General features: G+C 46.9%; 10 protein-coding genes across 10 annotated transcripts; 5 read left to right on the forward strand and 5 right to left on the reverse strand.

Annotated features, from left to right (window-relative positions):
* The first annotated feature begins 260 nt into the window (after positions 1–260).
* On the forward strand, positions 261–2,036 carry TREMEDRAFT_70846 (uncharacterized protein). The gene is made up of 4 exons (XM_007001989.1): positions 261–766; positions 820–973; positions 1,020–1,550; positions 1,598–2,036. Exons 1-4 carry the CDS (start codon positions 582–584, stop codon positions 1,910–1,912), a joined length of 1,185 nt encoding a protein of 394 aa, XP_007002051.1. The 5' UTR covers positions 261–581; the 3' UTR covers positions 1,913–2,036.
* A 360-nt stretch (positions 2,037–2,396) lies between these two features.
* Positions 2,397–6,418, forward strand: TREMEDRAFT_42066 (uncharacterized protein; the record flags this gene model as incomplete). Its single annotated transcript, XM_007000927.1, has 7 exons — positions 2,397–2,630; positions 2,675–3,492; positions 3,551–4,394; positions 4,762–4,911; positions 5,124–5,260; positions 5,575–5,978; positions 6,042–6,418. The coding sequence occupies 7 exons, from the start codon at positions 2,397–2,399 to the stop codon at positions 6,263–6,265; spliced, it is 2,811 nt and encodes a 936-aa protein (XP_007000989.1). The 3' UTR covers positions 6,266–6,418.
* Positions 6,419–6,660: 242 nt separating this feature from the next.
* On the reverse strand, positions 6,661–8,526 carry TREMEDRAFT_59055 (uncharacterized protein; the record flags this gene model as incomplete). Its single annotated transcript, XM_007001432.1, has 1 exon — positions 6,661–8,526. One exon carries the CDS (start codon positions 8,524–8,526, stop codon positions 6,661–6,663), a length of 1,866 nt encoding a protein of 621 aa, XP_007001494.1.
* A 756-nt stretch (positions 8,527–9,282) lies between these two features.
* TREMEDRAFT_25312 (uncharacterized protein) lies at positions 9,283–10,136 on the reverse strand (the record flags this gene model as incomplete). Its single annotated transcript, XM_007000552.1, has 3 exons — positions 9,283–9,376; positions 9,571–9,665; positions 9,999–10,136. Coding segments are annotated over 3 exons (327 nt in total), but the record flags the coding sequence as incomplete, so codon positions are not given.
* A 1,086-nt stretch (positions 10,137–11,222) lies between these two features.
* Positions 11,223–15,038, reverse strand: TREMEDRAFT_59057 (uncharacterized protein; the record flags this gene model as incomplete). Its single annotated transcript, XM_007001433.1, has 10 exons — positions 11,223–12,371; positions 12,417–12,539; positions 12,637–13,110; positions 13,158–13,571; positions 13,622–13,698; positions 13,729–14,245; positions 14,333–14,425; positions 14,479–14,596; positions 14,660–14,754; positions 14,865–15,038. 10 exons carry the CDS (start codon positions 15,036–15,038, stop codon positions 11,223–11,225), a joined length of 3,234 nt encoding a protein of 1,077 aa, XP_007001495.1.
* Positions 15,039–15,664: 626 nt separating this feature from the next.
* TREMEDRAFT_70849 (uncharacterized protein) lies at positions 15,665–16,565 on the forward strand. Its single transcript, XM_007001990.1, has 5 exons — positions 15,665–15,844; positions 15,891–15,982; positions 16,061–16,104; positions 16,220–16,311; positions 16,359–16,565. The coding sequence occupies exons 1-5, from the start codon at positions 15,775–15,777 to the stop codon at positions 16,382–16,384; spliced, it is 324 nt and encodes a 107-aa protein (XP_007002052.1). The 5' UTR covers positions 15,665–15,774; the 3' UTR covers positions 16,385–16,565.
* A 906-nt stretch (positions 16,566–17,471) lies between these two features.
* Positions 17,472–18,623, forward strand: TREMEDRAFT_59059 (uncharacterized protein; the record flags this gene model as incomplete). Its single annotated transcript, XM_007001434.1, has 1 exon — positions 17,472–18,623. One exon carries the CDS (start codon positions 17,472–17,474, stop codon positions 18,621–18,623), a length of 1,152 nt encoding a protein of 383 aa, XP_007001496.1.
* A 664-nt stretch (positions 18,624–19,287) lies between these two features.
* On the reverse strand, positions 19,288–22,401 carry TREMEDRAFT_42073 (uncharacterized protein; the record flags this gene model as incomplete). The annotated part of the gene is made up of 12 exons (XM_007000928.1): positions 19,288–19,774; positions 19,990–20,292; positions 20,340–20,497; positions 20,545–20,633; positions 20,700–20,832; positions 20,882–21,135; positions 21,258–21,452; positions 21,502–21,636; positions 21,766–21,902; positions 22,070–22,177; positions 22,296–22,318; positions 22,364–22,401. The coding sequence occupies 12 exons, from the start codon at positions 22,399–22,401 to the stop codon at positions 19,371–19,373; spliced, it is 1,977 nt and encodes a 658-aa protein (XP_007000990.1). The 3' UTR covers positions 19,288–19,370.
* A 382-nt stretch (positions 22,402–22,783) lies between these two features.
* TREMEDRAFT_56071 (uncharacterized protein) lies at positions 22,784–23,451 on the reverse strand (the record flags this gene model as incomplete). Its single annotated transcript, XM_007001010.1, has 4 exons — positions 22,784–22,873; positions 22,919–23,145; positions 23,187–23,283; positions 23,323–23,451. Coding segments are annotated over 4 exons (543 nt in total), but the record flags the coding sequence as incomplete, so codon positions are not given.
* Positions 23,452–24,907: 1,456 nt separating this feature from the next.
* TREMEDRAFT_26114 (uncharacterized protein) lies at positions 24,908–26,657 on the forward strand (the record flags this gene model as incomplete). Its single annotated transcript, XM_007000656.1, has 6 exons — positions 24,908–24,968; positions 25,169–25,330; positions 25,535–25,746; positions 25,795–25,949; positions 25,996–26,326; positions 26,367–26,657. 6 exons carry the CDS (start codon positions 24,908–24,910, stop codon positions 26,655–26,657), a joined length of 1,212 nt encoding a protein of 403 aa, XP_007000718.1.
* Between the last annotated feature and the right edge of the window lie 816 nt (positions 26,658–27,473).

The raw sequence follows: 27,473 nt of genomic DNA on the forward strand, positions 1-27,473 counted from the left end.
AAAGTGGAGTGAGAAGACGGATGCGATGCTAGAGGATGCTATCAAGGAGGTTGCAAGGGGAGGGGTCAGCTGGTCCAAAGAAGACGGGGAAGCGGCGGGGCAACGGGGCAACGGGGGCAGAGGAAGAAGAAGGGGTCGACCGTGGGAGAGTGTAGCTTGGCACCGATGGTCACGTGATTCTCGGTCCATCGGAAACAGTCTAACCGGCTCCGGCGGTTCAATCGAGAATAATGAGGAAGACTTGAAGTCAACGTCCATCTGCATCTTGGTATGGTCGGTCGCTTCCAGCTCGTATTGGAATTGGAGGGTATGGCCTGACATTATCGAGTCTTGTAATCGGACAACCCATGTCATAAGGATGACCCCTTCACCTTTGCGACCGACACTGCCTACTTCCTTTCTCTTCCAATCGAACAGCGTCGTCGCCAGCCTCCTGATCCCTAATCAACCTCAACCACATCGAAAATCACGAGGGAAAAGTCGTATCTCTTCTGTCAAGAACTTCATTCGGCTATCTCCTTGGGCGATATATACCTCCCCGACTGACACTCCTTTCTTCTCTTTCTACCTCCGCTAGCATCATGATACCCTCCAACTCCCTTTTGCCACCCGCTCGTTCACTCAGCATGTCAGCACCGCGACCCATTAGGATGCTTCCGCGACGGGCGAGTTTGGGAACATGGCGTACGCTATCTACCATGGTACATGCTGCTCAACATGAGACCGGTCGTGACTTGGGACATGCTGGTAATGGGAGGTATATCCGGTGAGCGGTGATAGTCAACCTTCGTCTCTTCTTGAATGATGCTGAAAATGCAGGATTGTCGAAGTTTCACCAAGAGATGGACTGCAAAATCTTCCACCTCCAGCTGTATCAACTGAAATAAAACGTGAGCTGATAGAACGGTTGTTATTGGCCGGGTTGAAGAACGTCGAGGTTGGCTCTTTCGTCCGACCGGATCGTGTACCTCAAGTGAGCTCCTACTTGTTAATCATATGAAGTGATGCTCATGCCTCAGATGTCTAACACTGCTACATTGCTACCTACCCTACCATCACCTTCATCTCATCATACACATTTAAAAGATGTCCGAATCCCAGATGATGCTGGTATCGTCCATTATCCTGTTCTCATACCCAACAAACGTGGACTCGACACCCTATTGTCCCTGGAAGCTCATGCCAGGGAGAATCACCGAGAACGATTGACGGATGAGATTGCAATGTTTGTTTCAGCTACTGAAGAATTTTCAAGAGCGAACAACGGCGCATCTGTGGAGAAAGTCTTAGCCTCTCTCCCGTCAGTAGTGGAGAAAGCCCTTGCCAACGGGTATAGAGTACGGGGATACGTTTCTTGCGTCATGTCTGATCCATATGCCGGTAAAACGGATCCTAGAGTGGTAGTACCTGTCGTTCGGAGATTGTTAAATTTGGGATGTTACGAGGTCAGTTTGGGAGATACGACAGGAGAAGGTAATCCGGAAGCATGGAGAGTGTTATGGAGGACTCTACAAAGCGCCGGCGTGCCCATGCACCAAATAGCCGCTCATGTGAGTTACAGCTTGACTTCCACTTGGGCATCAGAGCTGACATTCAGTGTCACGACACATTTTCCATGGCCCTTCCTTCTATCCTTGCCCTTCTGCCGTTAGGGTTGAGAACGATAGACTCATCTTTGGCTGGATTGGGAGGTTGTCCTTATTCTCCAGGAGCCACGGGCAATGTTCCGACGGAAGATGTGGTATATGCGTTACATGAGATGGGATATCAGACAGGAGTGGATTTGGACAAATTGGTCGAGGCGGGTAATTGGGTCAGTGAGGTTTTAGGGGTGAGGAATGAGAGCCGAGTCGGGAGAGCTATGTGGGCTCGACGGAGGAAAAAGGATGTAGAAGAGGGGACCGGAATATGAGTGTTGATTTCCCATCAATACTTTGGTTCTCTTTGTTGTACGTAGACTTAATGTAGATTTCCGTCAACCTTTATTCCTGCATCCAAGTAATTACAGATACTTGCAATGCAATCATACGCGTAATACTTTCAGCCCTCTTCAGCCTCCAGAAGAGTACTCGAGTCGTCCAGAATGTCATTGACAAATTGCAGGTGGCTCTCACCACGTGAATCAAAAAAGCGTCGTCTAAATTGTCTTTCTGGGTGGAATTTGGGCCACCCAGGAACATACCTGAGAATGCTCACCCTCCCCTCATACAAAAACCACTGTGCAAAAGTTAGGCGCGCCCCTTAGGACAATTTCCTATTGTCGATGCCTGTCCCGTGGGGTAGGATATAATTTTGAAATTTCTTGCTTTTCTCCCTCTGCATGGATTCGATCAACCACTTCTCCTTCACAACTTTTTACCCTACAAGTGAATCAAGTGCAGGTCAGGAGCAGCACTATGAACGCTCACGCACCTCGCAAGGCACTCAAGACTAGGTCAGCTTCAAAATCCTCTTGTATCTACTCAGCTGATAATTATAGCTATCGTGCCTCACCCCGGTCCCTTCGACCCGTCTACACCGGTGGTCCAGTCCTCATAAGCAAAGACGGTCAATGGCTCATTACAACTCTGGAAGAGCAAGTTCTCATCTCTGAAGTTCAGACTGGGCTTCAAGTCGCAAGAGTCAGAGGTGTACGTCGATTTTTGTTTCTTCCGCGACACAGCTCATGTGATAGGACACAACCCCCATAACTTCCCTTTCACTCTCCTACCACACCTCCCCACCTACATTGATAACATGTCATCAATCAACCAGCATCAGACAGTATCCTCTTCCATCCACAGCCTCTTCTTCCCTCCAAGTCCCTTACCTGACCTACTCCCGCCAAATCCCAAAAGCTCATTCCGCACCTATACTCGTTTCTGCCGTATCACCAGATTCTACCTTGTTCGCCACTGGGTCATCTGATGGGACTGTCAAAGTATGGGATTCTGCCGGTGGGTATGTGACACATTTGTTCCGAGGACATGGAGGTCCGGTTTCGGCTCTACGTTTCAGTCAACCTCCATCAGGAGGAGGCAAGATGTTACTCTTCACTGGATCCACCGATTCCAGAATACGGATATACGATCTGCACGATCAGAAAATGGCAGGACCGAGTAAACCCAAACATGTGCTAGAAGGACATGTGAGTGTTGTGAGAGGTATAGACCTGAGCGAGGATGGAAGATGGTTAGTAAGTGCCGGAAGGGACAAGGTGGTCTTGTTGTGGGACATGAACGGGGAGGTCAAACAGGGGAAAGAGAAAGGGAAAAAGGGAGAACCGAGATTGGTACAGACTGTCATTGTTCAAGAACAAGTGGAAGCTGTTGGCTGGCTCCGAGGTACGATACTGGGTAAGAATGGGATGATGTGTTTTACTGGAGGTGAAAAAGGTGTTGTGAGAATATGGGACGTTGCTAAAGGTGTGGAAGTGGGCAGTATGGTAGGTGTGGAAGGTGTCGATACGGCTGAAGTGGATGAAGATGAACAGAGAGGTATCATCGATGTTCTGTAAGTTTAAACCCATCCACTTCCTCGAGTATTATTTCGCAGTCGCTGATATCATCAGGTATGACCAATCCTCATCATCTTTGATTTCCATTCACGCCGATCAAAATATCATTTTCAATTCTCTGACCGATGGTTCTCCCACAAGACGAGTAGTTGGATTTAACGACGAAATCATCGATGCTGTCTTTCTCTCATCTCCCACTTCTTCATCTCATTCTCATCTCGCATTAGCCACGAACTCCAATCTCATCCGAATGTATTCCACATCGACATTTGACGCTCGTCTTTTATCCGGACACAAAGACATTGTATTGTGTTTAGGAACCAGTATCGACCACCGTCTTCTCGTCAGTGGTAGTAAAGATTCCACTGCCCGACTTTGGTATTTCACCCCTTCCTCTCCTAATTCTTCACCCTCCTCTCAATCAGAGTGGAGATGTATAGCCTCTTGCGAAGGTCACGCAGAATCCATAGGAGCTGTCGCCCTTTCTCGAAAGTTGGACGAAACAACTGGATTCCCGAAGTTTCTCATTACAGCCTCACAAGACCGGACTGCTAAACTGTGGGATCTCTCCTCTCTTTCTTCCACTGGAGATGATGACAAACCTAAAAGTCTGGCCACGTTGAGGATCCACGAAAAAGATATCAATTCTCTTGATATCTCGCCAAATGATAGATTCCTCGCTTCAGGTTCTCAAGATAAACTCGTCAAAATATTCGAGATTGATTATACTTCCTCGGCTGGAGGGACGAAGGGAGCCTTGAAATTGGTTGGAACGTGTAAAGGTCATAGGAGAGGGGTATGGACGGTGAAGTTTAGTAAAGTGGATAGGATAGTAGCGAGTGGAGCGGCGGATAGATCTGTCAAGTTGTGGAGTTTGGACGATTTTACTTGTCTTAAAGTGAGTGGTTTCGAAATTTCATCCGCGGCAGAATGAAAGAGACCATACTGTCATAAGGCATAATCCATAACGCATACCTGTATACCCTCTACCCCATGACCAAATCTCCCGATCCTTATACATACCCTTCTTCCAGCTCTTTGTCTGACGCCCTGGACAGCGTTCCTTTTCCATATACGGATTGGCTTCCTATCTACCTCTGCACCCTCATGCATGTCCCCACCTTCACTGGTCATCAAGTTACTCGTCCTCGCCATCACTCGAAATTGCCAGACCACTGAGCTCCCCACATCATTCAACCAAGAGCTGATAGATGTTTCCTCCTACCAGATATACTGTGCATTGAGTAGTGTTTCGCTGATGACAGACATTCGAAGGTCATACAAACTCTGTCCTACGCATAGACTTCCTCTCCCAGGGTATGCAACTCATCACATCTTCCTCGGACGGGTTGGTGAAATTGTGGAATATCCGAGATGAGGAGTGCGTGAAGACTTTGGACAATCATGAGGATAAGGTGGGTTTCGGTTTCTCATATGATTCACATCTGCCAATATGTCACGAATCCCTACTACTTCGAAACGTATCCATCGCAAAAGATCTTGACATCATTTCACGAGCAACATAGCTCCGAACTCTTCCGCCCTATCTCGGCCCCTTGAAGGCGACGTATCTATCAGAGAGAGAATTTCAGAAGTCAGAGGCCGAGTGAAATGTGACTGATGACAGGTCTGGGCACTGGCCATATCGCAAGATGAGAGGACTATCGTTTCCGCCGGCGCTGATTCCGTCGCTACGTTCTGGGAGGATGCAACGGAGATGGAACAAGAAGAAGCCAATGCGGCTTTAGTCAAATCTGTGCAAATGTGAGTGATTCTTCTTTCCTGGTCATTTCCGATTCGACCGTTCTTAGCATATCTGATTTGTTCTCCTCTTACTGCCACTTGAGCCGGATGACCATCGTGCAGACTTGTTCTCACTTCTGGTGTCTTTGGCGGTTACGATCCCATACTCGTGTCATCATCCTATACCAATGCATCCCCCGTCAACGCAGGTCCTCAGGCAGGTAGTGGGAGTGGGTGAAACTGAGAAAGTTTGTCTATAAGAGAACACCGTTCTCCCCATCTTTGTTCTGGAACTCAAAACAAGTGATGCGATAAAGAGTCTATCTAATCAATAGAGAACAAGATTACACAAATTACCTTTCCATCAAAGATTATCGTCGTGCTATTTTACTCGCTTTAGCAATGTCACAACCAGGAAGATTATATAATCTTTTTTCTTCCGTCATTTCTTCTTCTTCCTCATCATCCCTCTCAACCACCTCCACCTCCACCTCACTCAACCCATCCATCTCTTTGGACCCCTCCAACTCATCCAATTCAAATAAACCGACTGAATCTTTGACAGGCTCAAAAGAAATAGACATGGTAATCCAAACTCTCTCTTTACCCGATTTGTCCCAATTATTACTCTATGTAAGTGATTGGAACACTCATTCTCGTACATCGACAGTATCACAAATAATCTTGTACGCCATATTACAACTTCGTACTCCTGAGGAGATCATTCAATCTTTTAATCGTTCTCTTTCTTCCTTGAAACAATCTCAGACTGATCATGAACAACAGGATGGAAATGAATCAGGAAACACGAGAAATGGTATGTTGTCGGATGGAGGGAAGAAAGATATGAAAAAAGAAATAAATATGAGAGATCTTTTAGATGGTTTGATACCTTATTCAGAAAGACATTTCTCAAGGTTAGATAGGTTAGTACAAGATACTTATGTTTTGGATTATATCTTAGGAGAAATGGATGGGGTGGTCGGTCAGGATATGGTGAATGAAATTGGAGATGTTGTGATGTGACGATGTGAAAATTCGATCTTCATCTATCTACTATACAAACATACAGTATGAAATGGGCCAAGGATAAGGAAGGGTAAGGGTAAGGATGAGAATGAAGATCTAGTCAAAGATAACTTACTATGAGAATGAAATTGCATTGTAGACTTTTAGATTACAATAATGCTCTAGGAACGTGATTCATTTGCATTTCAATCATATTTTCAAGTATCGTGTTTGATATCACGGATCATATCATATCATATGCTATACTTATTCCATCTTTGCGACTCAAAAACCAATATCACTAATCCCCTTGAACATACTTGCCCGCATGTATGTTTGAACCCAAAATAAGAAAGTCATTCACCCTTTGGTAATCTTTCATCAGGATCAACAGACGAAAGTGAAAACGCTGTTCATTCCTTGTCCGCCAAAACCTCACCAACATTGATCTCACCTTCTTCTCCCTTATCATCGGTAGTCTCTAACGTTATAGACGATGTTCCCAATTTCGTAGACTTCTCCTCCTCTCTGTCCAATCTCTCAGATGAAGAGATTATCTTATCCGACTGACCTAATTCCCCCTCCGTCTCATTCGACAAAGATGTCAATCCATCATTCCCATTCATCGACTTTCCCTCCAAGTCAGGAGAGATAGGTAAAGACGTATCACCTATCAGAGGACTTGGTTCCAATTCATTACTTATTGTATCACCGATGATAGGACTAGGTTCTAATCTTTCTTTAGTTACAGACATTTCTTTCACCATCCCTTGCGTTCCTTTATCTTTTGACGCGCGTGAAAAGAGTGATGATAATTTACGTGTGGTCATAGTAGGAGGAGTTGGAATTGTATTTCCCATTGCAGGAGTAGGTGGGATAGGTGGACCTGGTACTACACCTCTTGTCCAATTGACTAGATTTGATAATGGTGTTCCTGTTGGTATTCCTTCTCTACTACCAGCTCCTTTTGTACCTTCTACAATTACATCATCACCCGGTGTAACGATTTCATCGCTTCCACCAAGGATAGGAGTGAGAGTGTTCGTATCGTCTTTCAAAGGATCAGGAGTGGAGAGTTGTGGGGTCTGAGTTTCGATATTAGGTAAAGGTGTCGTCATCCCTCCTGGAGAAAGAAGTGGAGGTTGAGGAGTGGTGGGAGGTTCTACTGATGTTGATAATGCTGGAGAAGTAGGTGTTGATTGTTTCCATAATTTAAATCCCCAACCTTTTGTTTGTCCTTGAGTGGTTGATGTTGATGTTGCAGTGGTGGTGGTGGTAGTGGTAGGAGGTACGGGTGATGGAGTTATTGATGATTTTATATCACCATCTAATCGAATCACATTAGAAAAATTCTCTTCCAATTCCGTCTCACGATCAGTGGGTAGAGGAGGTAATCGAATCCCTTGTAAATCTAAAGGATTGATATTATTATCCGTCCCAGGTGAAGGAGAAGCTATAAATTCTCTCAAAACTTTTAAACAAGATTCAGAAGCTTGTCTAGCTTCTTCACTTTCTTCTAATCGACGTGATAATTTATTCGTTTCCGAACGTAATATCTGAACTTCCATCTCTAAATCTTTAAAATCTTTTGAATCTTTGATATCTTTCAAATCTTTCGTATTCTTCACATCCTTCATATCCTTGAAATCTTTGATCTCTTTGAGATCTTTCAATGGAGGTAAAGGTGGTGGTGTACTTAAACGATTCGAACGTGGTGGAGAATCGATTTGTCCAGGAGAAAGAGTTAAATTATTTTGATTTGGTGAAGTTTGTACATGTTGTGTACCATAACCAATAGAATGTCCTTGAGTTAACCTTAATTCTCTCAATCCTCCAACTTTTGATACTTGTACTTCAGGTGATAGATTTTGAGTGATCATCATTGAATTTTCACTTTGACTACTTTTCCTTTTATGTTGTTGTCCTATGATTTTCTTTCCATCTATTCCTTCTAACCCTAATTCAGTATTGGTAGAAGAAGAAGCAGTAGTAGTAGAAGAAGAAGAAACACCACCTAAACCTAAACCAGAAAGAGAATGTCCTAATGTTGAATGAGGTGGTAATTGACTTAAACGTTTACGTTCTTTATCTTGTTTTTGTAATTGCATTACACCTCTTCTAGCTTGTTCAACTTGACCACGTAAAGCGTCTACATTTTCTTCTGCTGCTTCACGTAAAGCGCTTTCGGTTTGTAGACGAGTTTCTAAGACTTCTTTAGCGGCTATGACGAATGAATGTTGGGCTTTGAGTTGAGAGAGCTCTGCTTCTAGATCTGACATTTGGGCAAGACGGGTGGCTTGGGTTTGTAAGAGAGTTTGTGAGGTGGATAGGGATGCTCGGAGGGATGAAATGAGTTCTGATGGGTCTTCGGGTGATGTAGAGGAGGTTGGGGAGGAAGGATGAAGAGGAGAAGGTGAAGAAGGTGGAGACATGATGAACTGGGTTATTAGCGCCGATATTTGCGGTATTTATAGGAATGTACGGAATGTGAGAGATGACTCACAGGGCAACAGCGATATTGATGTAGAAGAAGAGAGGGATCGGTCGTCTACTGATGATTGAGACGTCAAGATTGGTAAAAGTAGAAGAAAGAGTGATGGGCTGGTGGTGCTCGGGGTAACTAGGTTCGTAACTCGCGACGTCGTGAAGGGGGTGATCAAATTTGGGGTATCGTCCAAAAACTCTGGCGGTGCCTTTCAAGATCTGATCATCTGGCTGTACTGGTAGATCTATCCTGTCGCATGAAACCTATTGGTCGATATCAAACAGCGCGTAGCATATGCTTTGGGTCGGTGATGATGTACAATGGCGAAGGAAAGTGAAAGATGGAACAGAGGTGGAATGTCCCAAGTCGCGTGCGACTGACCCAGTGGCGAACATGACACGCACTTTCAGAATGTTCTCCCAGCATGCAGCCAGCAGCCCAGCTGGTCATCCGGTCATGATCATGATCGAGGGCTATGCAGGGTATAGAGATTGACCACACGTATAGCCAAGAGAAGCACAATCAGTCAGATGCATAATCTACACCGCCCTCATCTCCCTCCAGGCGATTGAGACCGATCCCGTCCTCGAGCCCGAGGTGCACTCCTTCTCGCCCCAGCTGGACCTTTGGCAAACGCGTAGTCGCTGGCGTGTCAGTAATCCTCGATACACTTCAATCGAAGTTATGACAATCTACTTCTCACCAAACTGCAACGTGCCCAAGATGGTGGAGAGGGAAGCACGTGGAGAATGTGGGTCTAATCACGACAGAGACCGGAATAGATTGTGTAGCATGTAGCAGCAAGTGGTAGAGAAAAGCAGAGACACGTAAGACTCACCTAGTAATGGTCTTCTCCAAAAATGTAGTCCCGTTCGTCCCTTTTATAGCTGCGGCAGCTTCGTCTCGTAAAGCATACTCGATCAATGCGTATCCCTGGGATTTAGCAAATGTACAAACCTCCCTACCACCCATGACCCTACTCCTGTCCTCTGACTGAAAGTTTTGCGCTCGCCCATACTGTCCGGAATAATCAATCGATCCAGACGTATGATCCAGTCACACAAGCGTAGGAGATGAACCCGAAGGTCAATGGTTGAGGACGGCGGATATACAAGATGTGATTGACCACCGAAACCAAGTGAGAGTTACAAGTCCCTATACGCCGATTCAGGCTGAAGCATGGGTGGACAGACACTTTATAGGTACAACAAAGAAAAGAGAAGAAGGAAGGAAGAGTAAACCAGCATACAAGAGAAACAAGCTCACCATGACATAACCCGTTCGCCTATTTAAAGCCATAGACAAATTCTTAATCTCTCCAAATTCCCCAAAGAGATCTTGTAAATCTTCCTCGGTGGTTTCCTCGTTGAGACCAGTGACGATGATGATCCATCCTTCCACGGCTGATGTAAGTTGATTGGACCAGTATCACATTGTAACTAGTAATATGAAGAGAAAAAGAAAGGTGAGAGAAATACTGCACTGACATATCGTGTCTCATGTCAAGGAGGGAGGTAGATGAGAGTTGCAGGTGGAAAAGTCTGTATGACATATTATCACATCTCCATCACTAATCACTGCTACAGGAAGAAAAAAACTGGGAGAGAAGGGGTAGATAATTACGAAACAGAGGTTGGATTTGGGGAAAAAGAAAGATGAATCATATCATTGTGAACATCAGAACCAAACCCCATGGACAGGCGGTAAATAGCAATGGATAAGAACGTTCACATAGCTTATCGAGTCTTTTAAAGTGGCATCGAAGGAGAAGTCGAAATTGAGACATCCAAGGTAAAAAATGAAAAAGAGAAGATGAAAAGCTCACATCTTGCAGGCCAATCAGTATTAGACTTTCCATTCACACCATCCAACGCTGTAAATACCAACGACGAATCCGACGAATCCGGCGAACCATAGTAAGAAGTACAGATGGGATGAGCGACGGGATGTAGTATCGATACGAATTGAATGATTATGTGAAAAACAAAATGAATACAAGGGGTGATTGTGCCGAAGAGATGAAGACAAGTGTCAGCCTCTTTTTCTCTCATTCAAAGAGGAAAAAGGGTGAAAAGCTCACCTTGCTCAAAAACTCTACTTCTCCTTGAAGCTATTTATCAGTTCGGGACGGATAGATGAGAGAAATAACATACGATCACTATTCATTTCCACGTCTGTCATTTTGGATAGAGTAATTTAGAGTGACAGACAGTTCACTTGATGTCTTGAATTGACAGGAGTGTTATTAATTCTTTCCACATTTCATGGAATTAATCCCAGTGACCTTTGCATGACATAAAAGTGTCTTTCCCTTACCACAACTTGTGCGAAGGACGATATGGTCAGCTGTGCAGCTGGATTGAAGCACTAAGGGTAAGATGTATGCAGCATGCAGCATGTATCAGGTGTGCAAGGTCAGAGTCAGAATTGAACACAAATGCAATGCATCCTGAACCCCGCGAATCTGATTATGACAAAGTATCAAGAACATCACGATGATCTCTGCTCTGATCCTGACCCGGACAAACCAGAAGGACCCTGTCCAACGTTGGAACCAAGATCATGCGATGGTTGAGAAGATTGCAACGTATCAGAAGTTTGTATAGGTCGTGTCGAGGGATATGAAGGGTATGATGGGTTTTGATGGTCTGAAGGATACTGAGGGAAAGTAGGTTTATTCTGAACATACGACATTGAAGAAGGGTAAGATTGTCCTGAATTTGGTGAAGATCGAGACAAGTCATTTCCTGATAAAGAAGAATGTGGTGAGGATGATCCATGTGGTCGTTGTCCTGATATAGGCGGAGGAGGACCATTCAATATTCCCTGTATACCCATTGCTCTATGAGGTGAATGAGGGATTCCTAGGTGTTGTGAAACGGGAGACATTTCTTGTCTTGTCGTGCCCTGATCAAAGGGTCTTGGTGGATAACCAGTCGAAGCCGTAGGGACGTTAGGAGGATGAGGGGGTGATATTGGGACCATGTTAGGATGTCCTGGAAAAGGAAGTTGAGAAGGTTGGAAGCTTTGTGGAGGCCGAGTGGCTTGAGGAAAGTGTGAGGTCGGGTGATGTGAGGTGGACAAAGGTCGAGGAACCTGTGGACTTGGACGACCTTGTGGAGGAACGTAAGGAGTACCATTAGGAGGATATATAGGAGCTGGTTGATATTGAGGATGGGAATGACCATAGGGTGGTACGGGTGGTGGTGGTGGTGGTGGTGGTCGATGTGAGTGGGATGGTTGCTGAGGTACATATCCCGTGATAGGAGGTAGACCATTCGACATCTCCAGTCTCGAGCCAGAAGGATGACTATGACCATGAGGTATGTTCTTATTCGATCCGTTCGTATGTCCCTGTGACTGTATCGGACGACCTAGCGGATGTTGAGGTGGTTGCGGTTGATTTATATGTTGATTAGAGGAGGTAGGCGGAGGACCGTTGATGATATTGCTTTGACGTGAAGGATCCCCAGAACCGACGATCAGTCTGATTTGTGTACTTGACGTTGGTGGAGGATGAACTGGTGAGATAGATGAAGTAGGGACAGGCCGAGGTTGAGCAGTTGATGATGGGGGTAGCGGTGCAGAGACTAGTTGACGTTCCCTCTCTCTTGCTGCTCTTCGTCTACAGTCCTTGCACTATACATTAGCCATAGATACCTTCAACGAGGGCCTTGGCCTCACCTTGAAATCCACCTGCGCCCAATTGCGCGGAGGTCGACCTTCGGCTTTATCTTGTCTGTCATGACATTCAACATGTTGCCATCTATTGCAAGTATCACAACAAACGACATCAGTCTCGTCATCCTGCGTATCAGCTCTGAATCACTCTAAACCTCTCACGGTGAAGGTGACGTCTGACCACCGACTAGGTACTGTGATACTGGGGTAATTGGTGACTTACCAAATTCCATCCTGTCTTTCTACATATTTCACAATTCAACTCCCATCTTTCCCCTTGACCTTTGACAACACCGGCGCTGGTGACTGGTGTAGTGGTTCCATTCCCCTTCCTATCCCCATCAAACTCACTACCTCCTTCTCGTCTCCTAAGTCTCTCCTCCCTCTCTCTTTCCGCCCTCTCTTTGGCTTTTTGCTCAGCGATGACCTTTGCCAAAGCCGCTTCTTCTCTAGCCAACGCCCTTTCTTCTCTCTCCCTCAACCTCTCCTCCCTTGCACGTTCCCTCGCTATGGCCTCGGCTTCTTCCTTGGCAGCACGCAGTTCTTCCATGCGAACGCGCTCCATACGTTCTTCCATCTCTCGCTGGGCTGCTTCTCGCCTCAATTGCTCTTCCCTCTCCAATTCCCGGGTAGCGATTCTGGATGAGCGTTTACGGTTGTTGATAGCTTCTTGTTTGAGTCGTTCCTGCTCTTTCACCTAGAAGATCAGCATATAACAACAGTCTGGCCTGAGAAAGAACTCACAATGAGCTCCTCGATAATCTTCGGTCCAACTTCATTCTTGAGCAAATGATACAAGGCCTTTTCGTCTGGATGACGTGACTGCGAAAACTGCTCAGGCCAAGTCCTCCAGTCGTAGAGTGTCACACAAACGGCTTCCCACTCGACAAATCCTTCGGGTAAATTTGAAGCCGCCTCAGCGACCGATCTGACCTCATCTTCCTCGTTCTCCTCATCGATGCCGAGTCCGTCTTTCTCCTCGACATCAGAAATTTCTTGCTCTTTCTTTTCGTCCCGTTCCTTGGCCTCCGAAGAACTTTGTCCCATGTCAACGTCCTCATCCCGTGCAGGTGTTGAAGCTCCGTTGGCAGCAAGCGTCGGACTCAACTCTTTTGTTTCCTCGTCGCTCAGAGTGGTCAGCTCCGAATCTTGCCGAGACTATCTCGTCAGCCATGCCACTTGCTGATCGACTATGAATTCACTCTTACACGCTCCTCTGCCCCGGAAGGAGATGACTCCTTGGTGAATGGCGTCAATCCCTTGGCTTTGAACAGCGCCTGGTGTTCTTCTTCGTCCGTCAACTCGCTCAACTCACTCTCGTCGTCACCCAAAGCTTTTCGCTTTCCCTTGGAGGCAGTCTTCGAGCCTTGGCTCCCTTCTTCTTTGTGACCTCCATTTCTCAGGACCCGTGTGTCTCCCCCTCGTTTACTCGGCGACGCAGATGGCTCAGATACATGACCGTTGAGTCGTGTCGAGCTCCGGGATCCTCGAGCATGGGGTGTGCCCGTGCTCGGCCCCCCTCGCTTGAGAGCATCAACGGTGGGAGTCAGATTTCCGTAAAATGAGACTGGTCTCCTTTTTCGCGGTCCCGACAGATCCTCGGGCTCAGGTGGGGGAGGTGTCAGAGAAGGTGAAGGCGATGGCGGAGCTGGCTTCTTCTCCTTTTTCTTTGGCGGTGGGGGCCGTTGTCGTTTCAAAGCCCTCATGGCCTTCAGACTCGTCTTCTTTGGCGGTCGAGGTGGGGGTGGTGGGAGACGCTGAACCCACAGTCGGTTGTCGTCGAAAAGATAGTAAATGTTACCGGACTTATCCCATCCTATTGGGTCTATCCGCTGTGTTGTCAGCCAGGCGTGAGGGAAATGCCAGGTACGATGACTTGGACTTGTCTGGGGCTCGTGAAGGAAGAAGAATGAACATACCCATGTGACTGCGTCGTCTTCGCTCTTGAGCAAACCTCTGAATCGAGCTGGATCGGCCATCTGCCACTCGCATAGCTCCCAGAAGATCTGAACCTGAAAAGTGAGCGCCGGCCAGTGGCTTTCAGGAATGAGGGACGGCAACGCACCTTTTGACTGAGACCTAGTGTAGCCCATTCCACAGGCTCTTCTAGCGTTCCAAGTACATTCGTTTCCGGAACTCGTTTCAGGTATTGCTTGCGAAGATGTTCAAAAGCATTCTCACGACTGGGAGTAAGCAGGCGACTAGGCTTCGGACATACGAGGGGAGAATGGACAAGAAAGACTCACTTGATCTGCCTGTTATACGTCAAGGCGTAGAGGAGTTTGGCTATCAGATCCGGTATGAGCACAGTCTCTGAACCATCAAAGTCGGCTTCAAGAATCTGTCGATTAGTTTTATAGTGGTCGACTCTGCAGCTGCATGAGACGGGCGAGTTCATGTTTAAGTGAGAGCTGTCAAGAGGAGACGTTCCAGAAGGACGGACAGACTAACCTCAATGTCCCAATCTAATAATCCAAAAGCATCTGAAAAAGTCCAAAGAAATTGGGAGATACCTGCCCACCTCCAATCTTGCCGAAGCTTGTGTACAATAGGCGAGGGGGGAGAAGGGGGAGTAAGCTGATCTATGGGAGCTACGGCCTCTTTGGGCGGAGCCTTTCGAGGCATCCCGGGATATCGGGGCAATGAGAAGATGTCTGTGCGATAGAAGGGTGATGCGCAATGGGCGTTGACCGTGCGACTGCCACTAGGGTGATAAGGTAGACGAGGTGGTCGACGACGACGAGGGAGGGGGGGGAAGTTGGAAGACGAGTCAAGTTGAGTACGGCCAAAGGGTCACTCGGAGAGGTAGAAGTGTGCTAGAAGTGCCTACACTGAGTTGGAATGTGTCGACGTGAGACATGCAATAGGGAGGGATACAAGAAAGTGACGTTTTGACCAACGTGAAGTGGGATGGATGGATGGATGGTTGATCGCTCGGACGCGGCACTGTTTCACCAAAGTCCTCTCCACAAAATCACGCGTTCTTTCGCGTTTGACTCGTCCTTTTCGATAAGGACCTATGGGATGATGCCTTGTACCTGGTTCCAATGTTACTCCGATGTTTTGAGCAGTTGCACTGGGACGTCGTGATGTAGGGTTACCGGGGGTTTTGGCTGACAGAAGCGTCCATTCATTGATTTGGGTTGAGAGACGCCTTTGTGATGGGCATTTTAATTAAATGATCCCCCACTTTAAAACCCGCCTCTTCACCTCCGCAAACTGCACTCGACATTCTCCCTCACGACCGACCACCCACTCACCTAAGCAACCAACCAACTTTTAATCTCCATCTTCTTCTTTAACATCTACATACTTGCATCCGTACATCACCTTCCCGCTTACCTTAATACAGTATCATACAATGTCAGACGCCGGTGGAAGTCCCCCTCCCCCACAACCCCCTGCAGAGGCTAAACCCGTCGCTCAGGATGGTGAGTGACCAAATGACGATATGTCCATCTCTCGCTGACAACCGAGGTAACGCTCCTATCAATATCAAATTGACATCCCCAAACGGAGATGAAATTTACTTCAAGATCAAAAAGTCTACCAAACTGGGGAAACTATGCGTGCGTGTCGATTTCCCCCGCTGAAAGTCCTTACATGACATTGGTCCAATGATCATGAATCGTGGCTGACGAGATCAGGCAGCTTATGCTGAACGTGTGGGGGCTGATGTGGCCACCATCCGGTAAGCTCTTCATTTTCATCTTCCTTCACAACCACGTCTTCTCCCGTATTCCACATCACCAGACTACCAGATTAAATCCCACAGGACAACGTAAGATGCACAACTGATAGATAAGATTAGTATACGAAGGTGTTCGAGTCACTGCTGAGCAGACCGCATTGGAACTTGAACTCGAGGACGGAGACAGTATCGACGTGATGCTGGAGCGTGAGTACTCGAATCGATCACTTGGTCTACTGGCTGATCGTGAAAAGAGGTGGGAGGTGGAGTATATGTTTAATTTCGATGTCAACATCTATGTCCTATTCTCTTCATCTTCATTTCTCTCTTCAGAAAGCTTTTACGGTCTCAGCAGCCGTCAACGGCATGGTCGTATATTCAACAAGCTGTAAGAGAAAAGTGCCCACTTTTGCCTGTACAGAGTATGTAAATCTCGCTCTGTGCATAAAGACATCATAATGTTGAGAAAACTAATTCACACTAATTTCTCAAACTCGACCACATGACGAAAAGACAAAACATCCATAGACTCGATGTTTAATTCTGACTTGTTGTCATTGCATCGAATATCACATGACGCGATAACCTCAAGTATTCCCACTTCGAAATCATCACGGCATTTCATCCCCGAAGTGGAGCACGATGCAGTGAGTGTGCCGGATTCTCGCCGAATCAACCACCCACTCAAACACGTAAACAACAAATAACAAATAAGTCGAAAAGACATTACTCATCTCCGCTTTCAGCATCGTCATTCATCTCAATCTAGCCACATCAAGTCACAAATCCACTCTCGGTACATTCGATCGCATTTCGTCTCAGACAATTCGTTTTCATTCCAGATCGGTACTATTGTCACTTTGGGAGTGCTCCACACTATGGGCGCTCCTTGGGAAAAAGAGATATAAGAGAGAGGATGAGGGTACGTTTCTTCAGTTCAATTCGTCCTTCTCTCTTTCTTCACTTTGTTTTTAAAACTTTTTTCTAAAATTTCAAAACCGTTAACACCTTTTTTTCTGTGAGTCCATCCCTGTCCCTCTCAATCCCTCTGCCACTACCTACTTCTCCACTCTCTATCCTTCACTTCACCATCCCACTACCCTCTCGAACCCCAACCATTCTTCTGTCAGGACAACTCATGTTCCTCACTCCCAACTCCGTCAGCCTCGTCGCCTCCTTCCACTCTATCAACAGTGTCAAGCTGACTGTCAGTCATAAAACATCTGATACTTTCCGTCAAATCGTCAATCCTCATCAATTCTCAAAGTCTACGACTCCAAAACTTCTGTACAACCTTCACTCCAAACGTCCGTTACAAATCTTCACCGCTAACTCTTTCGAAAAGCACAAATAAACAATCAGCAACAATGATCACCGGATACAAGAAGCTCATCGCTCTTCTCCTTCTCCTTCCCATCCTTGCCGGCGCAGCACCTGTCCCGGTGGCTTCCGAGACCGGACTCGCAGACCAAACTGGTGATGCCATGTGGGGCGGACGTATGCAACAGGGTCGTCCTTGGAAACGCGATGACGAAGGTACCGAAGCCTGGGGCGGAAGGATGCAACAAGGTCGTCCTTGGAAGAGGGATGGTGATGACACTGGTTCTGAAGCCTGGGGTGGACGAATGCAACAAGGTAGACCTTGGAAACGCGATGACGAAGGTACCGAAGCCTGGGGTGGTAGGATGCAGCAAGGTAGACCCTGGAAGAGGGACGACGAGGGTACCGAAGCCTGGGGTGGTAGGATGCAGCAAGGGCGTCCATGGAAACGTGACGAGGAAGGAACTGAAGCCTGGGGTGGTAGGATGCAGCAGGGTAGACCCTGGAAGAGGGACGACGAAGGTACCGAAGCCTGGGGCGGTAGAATGCAGCAGGGACGACCATGGAAGAGGGACGACGAGGGAACTGAAGCCTGGGGCGGACGAATGCAACAAGGTCGCCCGTGGAAGAGGGAAGGGGAGGACGACACCGGTTCCGAAGCTTGGGGTGGAAGGATGCAGCAGGGACGACCATGGAAACGTGAAGATACCGAAGGTTCCGAAGCTTGGGGTGGACGTATGCAACAAGGACGTCCATGGAAACGTGAAGATACCGAGGGCACTGAAGCTTGGGGTGGAAGGATGCAACAAGGACGTCCATGGAAGCGAGACGACGACGAAGGCTCTGAAGCTTGGGGAGGACGTATGCAACAAGGGCGTCCATGGAAGCGAGACGACGACGAAGGATCCGAAGCTTGGGGAGGTCGCATGCAACAAGGCCGTCCTTGGAAACGTGACGACGACGAGGGTTCCGAAGCTTGGGGTGGACGTATGCAACAGGGGCGACCATGGAAACGAGAAGATACCGAGGGCACTGAAGCTTGGGGAGGTCGTATGCAACAAGGCCGTCCTTGGAAAAGAGAAGAACAAATCTCTACTCGTAATCTCGCTGTCGATGCTAAAACGACCGTTCATGCTCTTGTCGGTGATGAAGGAGGTAAAACTGGATTACTCGATCTTCCCGGTCTTCTTTCTCTTTAAATCATCCCTCATTCCCTTAAACTCTTCTCCTTCCTTTTCGGATTCTTTTCCATTGAAAACTTCACCAATTTCCTCTCTTCTCTATCCCCTCACTCGAATGAATCATCTTCAATGACGATTCGACAACCTCGACGGTGTTGCTGAGATTGATATTGGATATGAGGAGATGTGAGGATGTGGGGATGTGAAAAGGGTAAAGATAAAGATGGCGGTGGAGATGGATGAGGAAAGATGTGAGAATGAGAAGAAGGAAAGTATTAGAAGAAGATAAAAAAAAAGACTTTTTAAACCGTTACTTTTAAGTACGGAGGACAATGCATGCGCTTTTGCGCTATTACGCTCTCTCCATTTTGTTCATCTGTCAGATTGTTGTGGGGTTGTGAGATACTGATACTTGTGATGATTTCGAGTCTTCCCTTCAGTGAGTTTTTTTTTGGGTAACACCCACTTGATACCCATTTGAATTTCGAAGACCAGCTCGTCGATCGTCGAGTCGGCCACGACATTGGTAATTAGTAATGAGATATATATATCTCAGAAGTGAGTTTGTGGATATGAGCATTGTAAGATAGATGAAAATACGACACATGTATCATGAATGAGAATCACATGAAAATCATCTAAACCTCACTGAACTTATTTGTCTGTACGAGTACTCTAGTGATGAAGAAATCTCTCATTAGAAGATATAACCTACTAATCATTCCCTCTTCCTTACATTCATCCCCAAAAAGTCCCCCTAAACAGTTATGAAAATTCCAACTCAGCTTTCGAATTCACTTTCTGTAAAGTACGTTCCCTCCTTTTCATCGCCGTTGAGAATTTAGGATGTTCAACTACATCTTCTTTTTCCTCTTCACTTCCCGTTTCCGTAGGTGTATCAATATCTTTGATTTTATTCTCATGTCGGACTTTGATACCTCCTACTTCTTGTTTTTTCCCTTTTGCAAATTCGGTGACCGCTTCACTCTCAGGAACCACTTTTGCTGATTCTGGATGAGGATCTTTGTATGTTTTTGAAGCTTCTAATTGGGTGGAAAGGATTGAAGGACCGCATGCTGCGGCTATGAGACCTAAGAAAGCTGGGGAAGGGTTAAGAGGACGGGAACAGAATTCTGGATGAGCTTGTAGAGCTACGAAGTATGGGTGGTCTGTGAAGTTAGCGTTGATATGTCGGCTCGACTTCAAGCATTTGGGTGAAATGTAAGATTGTGAGACGAGAAGAGAAGGGATGTCATTCGTCACATTAAGAAAGGGATATCAGGTTTTCAAGTACAGACATGAAGAAAGGGTTGGGGGATGAGATGGGTTGGATTGGATTGGGGGAGAAGGGTGGGCTAAAGAAGGAAAGACATGCTCAACTCACTGTCTAACTCTAACATCTGCATTCGCTCACCCCTTTCATCCTTCCCGATAAACCTCAATCCACCTTTCGACTCCAATCGCTCAACATACTTCGGTTCGACCTCATATCGATGTCTATGACGTTCCCAAGCGACTTCTTTATTACCGTACAATCGTCTCAATTTACTACCCTCTGTTCCCGGCTCAAAAACGGTAGGACGTAAACCTAATCGCATGGTGCCTCCCATATGTGTCTTTGAGATTTCAGGCATGAAGCAAATGACTGGGTGGGGAGTGGATGGGACGAGTTCGGCAGAGTTTGCATCTGATCATCAACTTACAAATCACCATTTTAACAACTTTTTGACTCACCTTGTAAACCACACACATTACGAGCCCATTCAATTACTGCCACCTGGAACCCAAGACATATACCAAGGAAAGGAACGTTTTCTTTTCTAGCCCAATTGACAGCTGCTATCATACCTTCTGTCCCACGCGATCCAAATCCACCAGGGACTATGATCCCCCTATTTCATCAATTCTCCTGACTCTACAAATCCCATAGAGCACTTACTTTGCAGAACACACAGCTCGCCAGGCATCATGATATGCCACTGGGTTCTTGGTTTGAGTGGCGGGTTCCAAATTTGACGAGTCTACCCACTGTAATCATCAGACTCGGTACATTTTGTGGGAAGAAAGGGAAGGCAGGGAAAGGGTTCATCTCACTTGTAGATCCAACTTTCTCCCACAACGCATAGACGCATGTTCAAGAGCTTTTACAACGGACATGTAAGAATCCTGTAAACTTGTATACTTCCCAACGAGGACGATAGAAACAGTATCGAATAATCTTTCTTGTCTAAGGCCATCAGCAACATATCTTATTGGGATGAAAAGAAAAGACTAACCCAGCAGTGAGAAGATTCCATCGTCCAAGTAAGTCATTGCCTACTTGTTGTTGAGCAGGAGTGATGTTGACAGTATCCAGGTTGAGTCGTACTTTGAGATAATCGAGTAATCCCTGATCACGTAGAAGGAGAGGAACATGATAGGTAGAAGAAACGTTATGAACTCCAAGTACTTGTTTAGGAGCTACATGACAGAACATGGAGACTTTGGAAGTGGTGGTGCTTAATAAAGGGAGTTCGCATCGGCATGCAATCTGTTGTGAGGATTCGTTCTTTTCATAATCTTTCTCAGTTCTATCTTCTCTCACTCTTGAAAATGGAAGAAGTGTATAAAAAAGTGAAAGATGAGAGATTGTACAAGGGGAAGACAACTCACAAGATCCGGAAGAAGACCTAACCCTCGAAGATCTCGAACACCAGCTTGAGTAGGTTTAGTCTTTTGTTCACCTCCCACCACAGGAATAAGAGAAACGTAAATAAGAGCAAAATTCTCGTGACCAACCCTGAATTGAAACTGTCTCATAGCTTCGATGAAAGGCATAGATTCGATATCTCCCACTGTACCTCCTAACTAAACTGCATTAGCAAAAGACTTGTGGAGGTAGACAATTGGGACTAACCTCGATGATACAGACATCAGGCTCTTCACTCGTTTCGTCCACAGGTATTTTAGAAACTCTTTCGATCCAATCTTGTATGGCGTTTGTGAGGTGTGGAACGATTTGAACGGTACTTCCCAGATAATCACCTCTTCGCTATACGTTTGAGCTGGATTCTTTCATTTTCAAAAGGATGACAGCGTCGTACTTGGAAGAACTGGTCAAGACGAGATGACTTGGAGAGAGGGTCGTTGTGAAATGGGTTGTAAATTCGAATTAACATACCTCTCTAGCGATGACATGTTGATACACTTTCCCAGTTGTCACGTTATTATCTCTATTCAATGAGACGTTGAGGTACCTCTCATAATTTCCTAAATCTAGATCCGTCTCCCCTCCATCGTTCAAGACATATACCTCACCTGAAGTCAGTCCGGACTGTCATTTACATCGAAGCTGAACGCAGCGGTAAAGGAGGACATCTATCGGGCGGCATGAGCTTTTGAGAGATAAGAGTGATGAACGAGCAGTCCCCCCGGGGGGTGGGGGGAGGAGATTAGTATCAGAGGTTGAGAGCAAAATCACCCACCGTGCTCAGTAGGTGCCATAGTACCCGCATCAATGTTCATATACGGATCAATTTTTATAGCTGTGACTTTCAGACCCATAGTTCTGAGTAAAAGACCGGTACTTGAGGCTATGTTGTCAGCTCTCTTTATACTTACTACATCAACACTCGATGCTCAAACTTAACAAAAATGTTTTGATGTGTGATCAGAGGGAACAGGTATAATTTGTGAAACGATTGAACCGACCTATGACACCCTTTCCTATACCTCTACATGATCAGTTGACATTTATGCGGGATGGGAAGAGTACGAACGAGATAACACCACCGCATACTAGTATGTATTTGACCATCTTGTTTTAAAGATTTCTAGTTGCCGAGTTGTCGCTGCTCACTGGAGCTAGACAGTACTTACGGAAAACAAAGGATGGAGAAAGTTGGCCAGTCGAGGGGAAGAGGAACAATCTGTCGGAAATGGTGAGCTCGCCAAGATTTCGCAAGTAGCTCAGTGCTGAAGCGATAAATAAGAAGATGGACAAGAAGAGACAAAAGCTCAGCTTGGTTGATTGATAGTGAAGAAATGAAAGAATCAAGAAGCATCAACGAAAATTGACAGATTTTTTTCAAAAATTCTCGCCAACTTTGATTGACGCGTCCATGTCCGCTTCGTGATCCGTGATCACAGATCACAGAATACCACACTGCAAATCAAGCCGCTGAATCTACATATAAACCTCACGTATGCATGTCTATCTCACTAGCTATCTCAGTACACCATGGAGGTCTCGGCTTCGAAGCGCACGACCAGCGAAAACGATGAGGAAACTGGATCATCAGCCGAAGCCATGGAGAGTGAGCAAAGACTCTCACCATATACCCTCTTCCACCCTCCTGATAAACACGGACGAGCTCGAGTACGTTATTCAATCTCACCTTAGGCGTGAATAGTTTCCACGCTTCTGCAAACGCTCCCGTGGCCTTGCGCTCCAGATCCGCAGCGGATAAATTGGCTAGATGATCTGAAAGCTGCGTGGACGGGAGGAGGAGACCGTCCGTTTCAGAGGGTGAGAGAGGTAAAAGGAATGAAGATATCGAACCTGATTGTAAGCTCCGATCATCAATACAAGAGCCAACATACGATGTTCGACTTCTGGTATCACCGTGGCTACCACACAACCAGAGAAAAAAGCCCGGACCATCCTCTCATCCAATATACCTTCTTGCCAACCTTCGAACTGATTGCTCAGCGAGAGAGCTACATAGGGGAGACTTACCAGACATACACCACCGCGTCTCATCGCCTCAGCTTCCCGTTGCGCATATTTGCGCCAGTATGACCTATAGGTACTTCCCGGTGCGAAAGGATCCTGATTTTCTCGGACTCGTGGGGGTTTGGGCACGGCAGCTGGCCCGTTAGTCTTTACAGAGGGATATGATTCAACTCACGTCGATACATTGACCATTGTCTTCCCCAAGGTAGTCTCGGAAGAGCCTTCTTCGGCGTGTTCAGACGAGGGAAGTAAGTTATGGTCTTGGCAAGGCCATGGGAGTTGGGGTAGTAGATGGTCGGGCTGAAGATCAGCCAATATCTTTGAGCCAGAACTCATAGCACTCACTCCGCCTGATCGATCAGCTCAGCGAGACACTGGCATGTTGGAGACTCACCGAAGGGAGAACATGGGCAAACATCCCCATCTCAAATTCCGGATATTGGGCTTTGACCCGTTCATATTGCACCTCCTCGTCCAAAAGCTTGCTGGGTTGATCAAAGAGAGTCAGCTGAAGCATCAGCTTTCCATGTTAATCGAGGCGAGGACATGACACACGTCGGAGTTTGTATCAAAGATGATTTCGGTCTGATTGGAAGACCGAGGTGCGAGCTCACTATTGTGATCAGCATCGTAGAGACAATCGGTAGTGATAAACCTACCTGATCCACAAAGAGTCACGGCAACCGTTTCTGCCGTTAAGAGGGTCGGTTCCCATGTGCCAAATTATATCACTGCAGCCTTCGCGCTCAAGATTTTCCGAGACACTCCTCTCCAGATCCCAACCGGGAGAAATGGGACTGGTCACACGGACGTCAGTGCAGGATGAAGAGTTGAGGGTATCGAGTAGCTCTAGGGCGTGAGGTATGGAAGTAGAATTCACTCGTAGTCAGTGACTATCTTCAAGTGAGTAAGGGTGCATACGAGGAAGGTCTGACTATCAGTTTATTCCATGAATCCGATTTATTGGAAGGCTAAAAGGCTTGAGACTCGCCGATGAAGAGCAGTACGGAATATTTCTTTTCACAGGCCTCCGAATCCACACCGTCATTCCAGAGTAGGGACGGAATGGAATCAAGATGACCGAATAGTCCGACTGTCATCAGCTCACGTTAGACTGTATAAATTCCAAACAGACATGACTCTGGTGGTAGGCCCGACGAAGAGGGACGACTGAACCTAGCGTAGATGTAGCCCGCCAATAGGACGAGGGATGGTAAAACCAGAACCACCGGAAGCTGCTGGGGTCGAGGAGTGGATAGAAGCATGCTGAGAGTTATGTTGAGAGGTCATCGACCATGGTGCAGTAGTGCGAAGGTCTTGGCATGGCTGCGAGTGAGGAGAGCAGCAGTGGAGAAGCAAAGCACTGCACGGACAGGTCGAGTCCCTTTCCGACGGAAGTGGACGATAGGCATCCGCCACGTGTTACGAGGCTCTGACGGCGGCAAACGCCGATCAACTGTCAAATCCGAGTCAGACCGCAAACCTTCGCTCAGAAGAACCCCCCACCCATCAATAATCTCATGTGAATTCTCAACAGTACTCGTATACCATCGTGACTGGACTTAGGACATTCCATGGACGAACAATCATGCGTATTCACCAACTTCTCGACCTCTGCCTCGATTATATAGCCCTCGATGGGGTGTTGGGTGAGTTGGTTATATCACCTCGACCCTGCGTTCGAACCCGCGTCGTGTTCTCTTTACATCATGGGCAACGAGTGGAGGTGGTCCACTTCCTTCGGTCACCCTGCCCTCCCTTCACTCAAACCATGTGGTCCCGTAACTCCTGGGGACAGCTCAAGTTGATGATGTGGTGAAGATATGGAATGACAGCTGACCTCTAATAGGCTCTGACCCTCATTTGTTGCAACAACATCTCATCAGTCTGAACCCTTCCATCGATGATGATTTCTTCACCTTCGTTTGGCGTCAGCTATGCCAACATCCCAGCATACAGATCATCGTGGCCTCTTATCCCGTCCCTAGACCCGATGGGACCATCATCACCGGTACTGCTCCTCTTCCCTCAGACTACGAGCCACCCACGGACGAGGTCGTAGACGTCGCTCAGCTTCAAAAGCAGTTGGTCAAAGGCCGCGCTATGGCATATGCTATTCAAGGTGACGAGTACCGAACAGACAAAGAAGCCATACAAGATCGTCGTGAGGCCAGTCAGAGAACACATGGTCAGAATCAAGCTCGTTCAGCTAAAGAGAGGGCTGAAAAGGATAAACTGAAGAAGAAAAAGTTGAAAAGTGGTACGACGGCCGACGTCGTTCGGTTCCTAAAAGAGGTGGACAATGTGGAGGAGCCGGTCTTGAACAGGTCAGACCTTCCTGGTTTACTGACCAAATGGGGGACGCGACTACGGGTACGATGTGTGGACGATGAGATATATAGTCGCTTGACTGGATTACCTCATAAGGTGGGTCACAGTAAGACAAGAAACGTGTCAACGCTGACATGCTTTCAGATAAGTAAGATCACTCCCGTAGTCTTTCACATCCTTCAGATTACAGCCAAGTGCCGAGAAAAGGGTATCACCGCTATCGAACTCGGTCCTCTGGTCGGTGCCAGCCAAGGGAGCATGTTTCACTACATGAAAACTCTTGTCAACCTGAAACTTTGGTGAGTGTTAAACCCTCCCGCGTTGTTAACATGGCTAACTTGACAGTGTCAAGATCCCCAGTCTCATTCATGGATCAGTGACAAGTCTTCTCATCTATCGCTCGTTTGTACATCAAAGCGACGCATACCTTAATTATGAAAGGCAACGGAAAGCGTTAGAGGAGATCGGTCCCATTACTGGTGGTGTGACAAAAGACTCCACAACAGATACGTCAGCAGATACAGCACACGCAACATCGAAGTTCGGTGGCTTTCCACCTCTCACCGAAGCAGAGGTCGCTACTGGTCACGTCGTCCAGGAAAGGTTGCTGAAGCTACTGGATCACCCCAGCCTGGAGAATCACCTTTTACGGATGGTAAACCTCTTGGAACTGATCGTAAGTTTCCAAGAGTCTATTCGACACCGCTAAGTATCAGGGCTGGCGGGGAGCGTATCAGGTTCGTCAACGTCGAGCCGTGCTCAGGCATGTGCAACGTCTGATCGATAAAGGTGTAGTAGAGAAAGTGGTCGTGGGCAATCAGAACGCTCGGTGCCTTCGTTTGTGCAAATTCAATCTAGAAGGGGCTCCCGCCCCTGAAGCCCGTCAGCAGCTGGACGAGACGGACGAAATGGAAATGGACGATCAAGGGAGCTCGATAGAACATGACACACCGCCAGATCCCCGTACGTATTTGTATCATGTTACTGTACTGAGGCTGAACCTATAGAGGACCTGAAACCCTTTTCGTATCATAGCAACGTGTCGCTAGTCCAGATGCTAGAGTACCAAATCTTCCGCATGATATGTGACTCTAAGGAGGTAGGAGTGACTATACAGGTTAGCATTATCCCCCACCTCGAGCAAAATCACTGACACACAGAATATCTTTGATCACCTCGATCAGTTGTACAAGAGGGCAATCGACTTTCAACTGGTCCGTGTAGAACGCCAGATCAACTTCCCACATTTGGGTCATTTAGCCGTCTGTTCCGTCATGGAGTCCTTTGGACGAGAGCGGCGAGTTCGGATTTATGGCTACGAATCGTACCGCTCGGTCATGGTGGCGTCTAGTCATGCAGTGGACGAATCCAAGATGCCAGGTGATCCAACTGCATGGGGACATTGGGCCGATATATCATTCCGAAAGTATTACAATACTTTCAAAGAGTACGATCGCTATATTGATGACATGCCGGAGCCGATCACTCGCAAATTACTCGGCGTCAAACCGAAGACGCCTAAAAAGGCGAAGATCGTGACAGCATCTCAGACTGACGTTGTTCCGGGGGTAGACGATGGACCAGATGAAGGCGAGGATGAGGAGGATGAAGAGGAACATGGAGACAGCGAAGAAGGCAGGATGAGGCGTAAGAGAAAAAATCTTTTCTACGAATCCACAGCACAAATCCGAGGTCGTCCACGGAAATACGTCGCTGTCGTCGACGAAGACGGTCAGCCTAATCGGAGTATCGTCGGGAAACTTCGACACTCTCACAACCTACCACATGTCCTCATATACGTTCGGAATGCCAACAGGCTTGTC

This window comes from Tremella mesenterica (genome assembly GCF_000271645.1).
Source record: "Tremella mesenterica DSM 1558 unplaced genomic scaffold TREMEscaffold_1, whole genome shotgun sequence".
Taxonomy (NCBI): domain Eukaryota; kingdom Fungi; phylum Basidiomycota; class Tremellomycetes; order Tremellales; family Tremellaceae; genus Tremella; species Tremella mesenterica.

Excerpts from the sequence above, each read along its gene's own strand:
- TREMEDRAFT_70846 (XM_007001989.1), top strand. The coding sequence starts at position 582 with ATGATACCCTCCAACTCCCTTTTGCCACCCGCTCGTTCACTCAGCATG. Across the intron at positions 767-819 it reads GGTAATGGGAGGTATATCCG|GATTGTCGAAGTTTCACCAA; the intron begins GTGAGCGGTGAT and ends CTGAAAATGCAG. Across the intron at positions 1,551-1,597 it reads TGCACCAAATAGCCGCTCAT|TGTCACGACACATTTTCCAT; the intron begins GTGAGTTACAGC and ends GCTGACATTCAG.
- TREMEDRAFT_70849 (XM_007001990.1), top strand. The coding sequence starts at position 15,775 with ATGTCAGACGCCGGTGGAAGTCCCCCTCCCCCACAACCCCCTGCAGAG. Across the intron at positions 15,845-15,890 it reads TAAACCCGTCGCTCAGGATG|GTAACGCTCCTATCAATATC; the intron begins GTGAGTGACCAA and ends CTGACAACCGAG. Across the intron at positions 15,983-16,060 it reads CCAAACTGGGGAAACTATGC|GCAGCTTATGCTGAACGTGT; the intron begins GTGCGTGTCGAT and ends TGACGAGATCAG.